At 35.5% G+C, this 7,557-nt stretch overlaps 1 protein-coding gene across 1 annotated transcript in view; it reads left to right on the top strand.

Annotated features, from left to right (window-relative positions):
* Window positions 1-368: 368 nt before the first annotated feature.
* Window positions 369-7,557, top strand: part of RIC1 (RAB6A GEF complex partner 1) — a 19,163-nt gene continuing 11,974 nt past the window's right edge. Inside the window, 11 exon segments of the mRNA XM_009084846.1 lie at window positions 369-376; window positions 447-554; window positions 1,643-1,785; window positions 2,019-2,155; window positions 2,980-3,071; window positions 4,202-4,290; window positions 5,200-5,344; window positions 5,847-5,895; window positions 7,001-7,153; window positions 7,460-7,553; window positions 7,556-7,557. The exon segment at window positions 7,556-7,557 is cut by the window's right edge and continues 96 nt beyond it. Of these exon segments, the coding sequence (XP_009083094.1) occupies window positions 369-376; window positions 447-554; window positions 1,643-1,785; window positions 2,019-2,155; window positions 2,980-3,071; window positions 4,202-4,290; window positions 5,200-5,344; window positions 5,847-5,895; window positions 7,001-7,153; window positions 7,460-7,553; window positions 7,556-7,557 (1,020 nt within the window).

Raw genomic sequence — 7,557 nt, 5'->3', positions numbered from 1 at the left:
AGGACTGAAAGAAACATAAACATTTTGCAGTGTGGAATACCTGTAGTGTATCTTGGAAAAGAACAAATTGGACGTACTTAAAACTTCAACACATTTAATTAATGCAAACAGTTGCGTATCATTTTATTAAAGCAGAATTTCTGTTGATATGTATCACTTATTTTAGGAATATTAAGACAGGCTACACAGCTACTGTAATGTTCATTCCCTGTCCATTGTCGTATTTTGTTTACATACTCTTCATAGACATACAGGATGTGGTGATATGCTAAACATTTGGCACTAAAATGCTGTCCTAGGTACTTAGTGCTGCTTGTGGCAGGTGGTGTGTGACTGTCTAGTGTGTGTATGTGTGGGGAAAAAACACCATGGGAATGTAAGTCAATAACTCCTAAGTTTTTTAAGGATCACCTTGTTTCAATTGTAGTATTTCTCTTCTATTTCAGGGGAAGCCCACATCTGAAGGGAACCCCACATTATAAGGAAGAACAATGTGCTCCTTCATTAAATCTAGAAATGAAGAAGGTGCTGGACCTGCAAGCATCTATTACAAGGTACGTCCACTAATCATGTCTGAAGAATTTTTCTGCATTATAGCAGTACTTTGTGAATGGAGAACTGGATGAAAAGAAGACTTCTAGTAAGTTTTTAGACTTACTAATAGTAAGGACTACTATTACTAAGTTACTACTAGTAACTGAGGAGGTGAAAAAGTTGCTGTGTAAAAATTCTGTCTGTGCTTGGCTATACTGGTATTTTCAGCATACAGAAGTATATAGCAGATGTATGTTCCGTATTACGGTATGTTGCTGTAAATGAGTTTGTCCTTCAGCTCAATGTATTGGAGATTTCATGGAGACAAAGGTATGTAAGAGCAAAACTATGTAGCATTTCAGCATTTCTCTAGTTGCCTGCAGAGAGTCCTTACTTGTCCTGGAAACACCTTTTGTTTTCCTGTTCCTTTTTTCTGGTTATAGTCTTCCCTGTAAATAAACTTTGAATGTGCTAAATAAGTATGTATGAAAAGTTGGTGTAACCTTATAGCATTGGAGTGAGGTGGAAAAGTAACAAAGTGCAATTTGGGAAGAGACCCTATAGCAGAATATAGGTGTTGGAAGACATGCACAGGTTGTTATCTGCATGCAGGTAGATTAACAGTAGTTTTCAGAATTTTAGAGGTGTTTGTGGAAGGATTTAGAAGTTCTAATTTCTCCTTCGTCAGTTTCCTTAGACCATAGATGTGAAAGTGGTTTGGACTATTTACAGCCTAAGCTGTAGTGTTAATTTTCTAGGATAAATGAATAACCGATTGTTGGCAGCAGTGTCTTATGGTTAGTCAAAAGTATTAAAATGATCTTCAGCAGTTAATATATTCAACAATTACTCTAACAATACAAACCTTTTTGTGAACTGTGGTTGCTGGAGAAAAGTAGAGATATATACCATATTTTGTCAGCTTGGTCCCTTTGCTGCCTGGAGGGCTTAGACATTTAGTTTCTAACTTACTTGATGTAACTTCTCAACATTAGTTGCTGGTACAAGAAGCAGTAGAACGGTGTTTGTTACATTAATTGATGTTTTTTTTTTTTTGCATTGATTTGAGATGCGGGTTTTTTTAGAGTTTGACACATACCTTTGTTAGTTTGCAGTCCACATTAGAAGATCTGCTTGTTGCTACTGCTGATGGATTTCTCCATCTCGTTCACTGGGATGGTATGACCAATGGAAGGAAGGCCATAAACCTATGTACAGTTCCATTTTCTGTGGATTTGCAGTCTTCTCGAGGTAGGTTTTGGAGATTTTTATTGCCTATAATGGTTAACTCTTGGTGACATACCGTCTCACATAAAAGATTATCTCTGTTCTCATGCAGAGATGAGAAGATTTTGCCATTTGTAAATGTCAACAAAATACCCTGTTTAAATTATTCCTTTTCTTTGTAGTAACAAGTAAACATCTGAAACGTCTCTTGGCTTGCAACATGTTCCCATGTTTTTAAATTACTGATATTTTCTCAGCAGGCTCATTTTTGGGCTTTGAAGATGTTTACATCAGAGATATGGAATACTGTGCCACGCTCGATGGATTTGCTGTTGTTTTTAATGATGGCAGAGTTGGTTTCATTACACCAATGTCAAGTAGATTCTCTGCTGAGGTATATTTCATTAATGTTTCTACCATGCACTCTACAATAAATGTGTTTTTCTTGTTCTGTGCATTTCAGTTATCTTTCTGCTTTAAATTCTGTTGAGCTACAAAGAAACTAAAATTTAGCATCTGCTTAAGAGATAACACAAGAACAAGACTGTATTTCATCCCGTAATTTGAACTAGCTTGGTCTAGGGCTAGTACCTATTGGAGAGTGTAATTGATAGCGCATTTAACTCTTGTTTATTTGTTCAAAATATCAATATATTTCTGAGGCATTTTTACTTTTATCTGCCACAGACTTCATGTTGCTTGTTACAATTGGGATGATAAGAAGTGGTTTCTCCTATGGCTAAGTATCATAGGTACTCTTTTTACGTTTAGCCCTAATCAAGTCTGTCTTTTCTCATAGGGACAAGCATATGTCAGAATTAGTTTTAAAGGAATCTTTTCCATGATAGGTGTTTTCTTACCTATTTATTTTCTTGTCTTGTGTTTTGTCTCCAGTACCATCTCACTGATTTTCTATTTTAATGCAGTATCAGAGATTTTTTTTACCTCGTAGGGATTGACTTGCTTTGGTTATTCAGAGCTCTGATAAAGAGTTTCTCTACATACTGGCATCTTTCTTTAATTTTTTAAAGAAGAATGAAACCAGTTTTACGTATACTGGATTTTGTTTATTTGAGCTGTGTCAGTTCATCTTGACATTTGCAGTAGAAATTCCGTGAGATGATGAAAGTCAACTGACAGATCTGTTATATGGTGTACATGGGTGGAAGCTGACTGTCATGAATAAAAGCACTGTTTAACAAATTCCTTTCTTTACAGCAGCTTCATGGTGTTTGGGCACAAGATGTGGTTGATGGAACTTGTGTGGCAGTGAATAACAAATACAGGCTAATGGCATTTGGATGTGCCAAGTAAGTTTTGTAACACTTGTTCGATGTAGGGGGGAGAGGGTGGCATGGTTTAATTAGAAAGCTAAAGTAGCAGTTACTTGTTACTGAGTTGCCTTGCAAGAGCTGCAAAGATGAAAATGATCAGTCTTCCTAGAGATTGTATAATGTGCTCTATCAAGAAGGTAGGTGAAAGTGGAAAGAAATGGTTGCTTGCTTGAACTGCTATTGAAATACAGGCTTGCTGTTCTGCTCTGGGAAAAAAAATAAGGTGGCTGGACCAGTAGCAATGTTTGGAAAGTGCTGCCATCCCAGCTAATCTCAAAGCAGGATTATAAAGAAGGTTTTAAGAAGTTAATCATCATAATATTGGATAAGAATCAGCACTTTGCGCTCAACTGAGAAAATGCTCAGTGAGGTGAGGATTTGGTCAGGAGAAGTCTAGCTTGTTTGAGTACCTGTAAATTAAATGTTGCCTAAGTGCTTTTAGTTGTGGTGTTTTGCTTACTGCTCTTCAAGACAGTCCCACCATATAACACTGCTTTAGCTGGTGTAGAATGAAGCTTTTAATTTTCTTTGGTTGTATTTCCTTTGGGATTTTTTTTAAAGCATTTCAAAAGATCTGGTAGTTTATTCTATAACTGTCTCAAGAACTAGTATTCTTGGCTGTAGTAACAACGTAGTGAGTTGCTGTTTCTTCTGAAACAGGAATAGTTGCTGTCATTTAGTGATCTCATAAGCATTAGTACTGCCCCAGTGAAACTATGGCACTGAGTATATATTGACCTCCCTCATGGATTGTCTTGCAGTTGAAAACCATAAATATATGTGGATTGTGTGTGTTATATGTATATTCAAAGAATAGAATAGTAAAACTGGTAGAAAAAAAGTAAAATAGCAAAAAAAAATAGTAAAATTGGTAAAAAATGTAAGAAGAAAAAAGTCAGACTGAGCTGGTATTTTGGGTCCTCTGCTGCCTTGTGGAAAGTATCTCAGAAATTTGTTTTGTAAGTTCTTTGAGTATTACTTGGCAGAGTGTTTCTGCTCTAGATAAATTTGGCATTGGTGAGAGAAAAAGCAGCTTTTCTTAACCTCTTGAAACTGATGATAAATCCAAATGGTCTGTAGTCTAAAGCATGTGTAATCTCTTCCAGCGGCTCTGTGCAGGTTTATACCATAGATACCACCACTGGCGCCATGCAGTTCTCTCACAAATTGGAGCTGACACCAAAACAATATCCTGGTGAGCTACTTTTATTGCTAGAATTGTACAGCTCTTTTTAGGGTGTAGTATATTTTTATGCTTGGCTAGTTAGCATCTGTTTGTCTGTTTGCATGATCACCGATGCGATTAGTATTTACTCTTGTGTGTTTGTAGTAGTTTACTCTTGTGCATTCGTTATTTTGGCTGCTTGCTTTTTAACTGACTTTTGGCTGTGTTTCCTATGTGAGGGTCGGGGTAGGTGGTTTGTGGTTGTTTGTGTTTGGGGTTATTTTTATTAACTAAATCTGAATCTTGAAATTACTTTTCAATTCCTCATCTGATAAAACAAAATATTATTGTCAAGCCTGATAATGAATGGAAAAGAAGGGTGAATTAACATGAAGGGTACTTCTAACTAACATGTAGGGTACTGAAAAAGAGTTGAGTAATGTTGTACCATTCCTGAGCTGGCAGTGAAGGAAAGCTTTGGGTTTTTTCATGTAGTAGTGATGAGTGTTCCCTGCTTGAGTGAGGAAACATACAAAGTGGGTAAATTGGATTCTCAGCTGAAAATATATGTGGATGCTAGGTTTTAATTTAAAAACAAATCTGTAAATAACAGTTTTACAGTTGTGTTTAGTGCCCCTTTTGTCCTCAAAACCATTTTATGGAAACTGTAGTTCTGTGGTTGTGTTACAGCACAGTGTATTTCTGGCATGCTTTCATGTATTCTTAGTTTCTTACAAAACCAAGCATGCCTTGGGAAGAAACCATGGCTTTTTTACTTGCTACTTATTCATTTTGAGATGGTCAGTTTGATGAATGCATCAGTTAATTGAAAAAGCAAATACTTATTTCCATATAGTTTTGTTTCTGCTCTTATGGTGAAAGCAGTTGAAGGACATTTGATGTTTTTCTCATGAAATTTTATTGTCTGGTTTTGAACAGATATTTGGAATAAAACAGGACCTGTTAAACTAATCAGATGGTCACCTGACAGCTGTGTTGTGATGGTGACCTGGGAATGTGGAGGCTTGTCCTTATGGAGTGTTTTTGGTGCTCAGCTTATCTGTACTTTAGGAGGTGATTTTGCGTGAGTATCTTTAATGAAATTCTAAAGAGTTTATTCGAAGCCTTTATTTTTCTAATTTAAAAAATCTAATTAGAAATTAATGCACTGAATTAGCTTTTTAAAATAATGTTTTCCCGTATAATTTCTTAGATATTGAAATAATGGACAAATATTAAGGAGGAGATCACCTGAATATAAATGAAAATGTATTATTTTTTGTTTGCAGCAGCCATTCTGACCATAAAACAAATTACCCTAAAGGCAGACTTGAGCAAGCGAATATTAAAACTCTCTCACTGCCAGTATATATTTGCTGAAAATGTATGAACATTCAGAAATCACCATTCAAACAGTTCATGCTAGACATCTGACAATTGCATTGCCTTTAGTGCAGTGTGAGGGATCAAACAGGCTTTATCATTTGAGATGAGTTTCAATATAGAATCATGTGTCAAATGGAGACAATTTCTTTTTTTAAATGAAGGTATTTCCAAACTCAGACTCATTCTGTTCTGTTTTTAAGGTATCGATCTGATGGTGCCAAAAAGGACCCTCTGAAGATCAGTTCAATGGTAAATATGAGTGTAAAAACACTGTAGTAGGTTGCCTGTTAATGTTTTAAATTGTTTTTAGTGTAACAGATTTTCAGAAAATCAAACTGGCTTTCTTTCACTTCATTACTTTTAAAGGCTAAGATGTGTGCAGAAGACTTCTTAACTGCAGGTGTTGCCTTGAAAGGAGGCCAACTGATGAATTTCTGTTTTCATGTATAAACCTGTTCATGAAGAATTCATGACATGCCTTTTCTTGCCTTTGCATTTAATATTAAGACTGAATACTTTCGGTTTTCCTTAATATCTTTTTCTTTTTTTTCCCTAATCTGTTACTGGATTTCAGAGTACAGTGAGACACAGAACAACACTAGTTAAAATCTTCCTTATTTCTCTAAAATTACTAGCTGACCTTTGGCAGCTAAAGTGACTTTACTCAGATTATGAATTCCAGAGAAACTTAACTGCTGTTTTTAAAAGCAAACTACTTAACATTAGATCCTGCTAGTCTGTAAAATCAGTTGATATTGATAAATAGGAAACAGATTTTTCAAGGCCTCATACAGACCACAATGAATTCTATACAGTGTTTCTAAAATGTTGTTCTATTTAAGTATGACCTAGTTACTATGGAGGTTGACAATTTTAAACATGCATCCCAGGTGGAGGTACATATTTGCAATGACAGTATAATGTACCTTTTTAAAAGCTTCAAAGATTGAAGCTCTGATACCATTGAATTTCATGAACTACAGCCAGTGTAATTCTGGGGATCAGGATAGTTTCATACCTGAGTGTGGATTTTTTTGTTCATTGCTTTAAGCTGCAAACTGAACAGTCTTTATTACTTATGTGGGTGTCTTTGCACAGTTACACTTCATTTAATCGATATTTTTTGCATTAAAAAGATAATAATTCAAGCTAGATTAATAGTATTCCTTGTGAATTTTACTGCTATCAGTTAGTTATAGTTCCTATAATGATACATATAGAACACCAAACTGGTTTTTTTACCAGGCTCATGTCTGTCATAACATCAGTTACAGTAAGTTTCTGTAGTTCTTGTTGTATGAGAATATATAGCATGGGTTTGGGGTTTTTATTGTTGTTGTTCTTTTACATTCAGACCTGGGGATCAGAAGGGTATCACCTCTGGGTTATTGATGGGAATTCATCTTCAAATATGAAACCTGAAAGAGATACAAACAATGAAGCTCACCAATTTGGTATTCTGCAGTTTCAGTTCATCAAGAGTGCACTCACTGTTAATCCTTGCATGGTAAGTTTTTTGCTGATAAATATGTCCTTATAATAGAGCATATTTCCAGTTTTCAAGTGACCTGTAAGTTATTCTCTTAACAGATTTTAAGTCTGTTTTGCAGCTGTTAGACTCATTGTCCTTTTTTATCATGTACTGTAACATAAAACTTGTTGGTACATAGTGATACGAAAACTGAGAACTACCTCAGTGCTTATTTTTCGTGTTCCTTACTTAGAATCTGTTAATATATTGATCGTTTTTTTGCTTTATTTTCCGTACGTGGAATTTAAGGTTGCTTTTTAGTTGTTTTGTTTTTTAATACAGAGTAACCAGGAACAAGTCCTCCTTCAAGGAGAAGATCGCTTGTATTTGAACTGCGGAGATGCAGCACAAGCTCAGAGTCCCAGAAATGCTTCAGCACA

Source organism: Acanthisitta chloris, unplaced genomic scaffold (assembly GCF_000695815.1).
Source record: "Acanthisitta chloris isolate BGI_N310 unplaced genomic scaffold, ASM69581v1 scaffold15091, whole genome shotgun sequence".
NCBI lineage: Eukaryota > Metazoa > Chordata > Aves > Passeriformes > Acanthisittidae > Acanthisitta > Acanthisitta chloris.
Note: the sequence above shows the minus strand (reverse complement) of the source record. Positions and strands in the feature narration are given on the sequence as shown.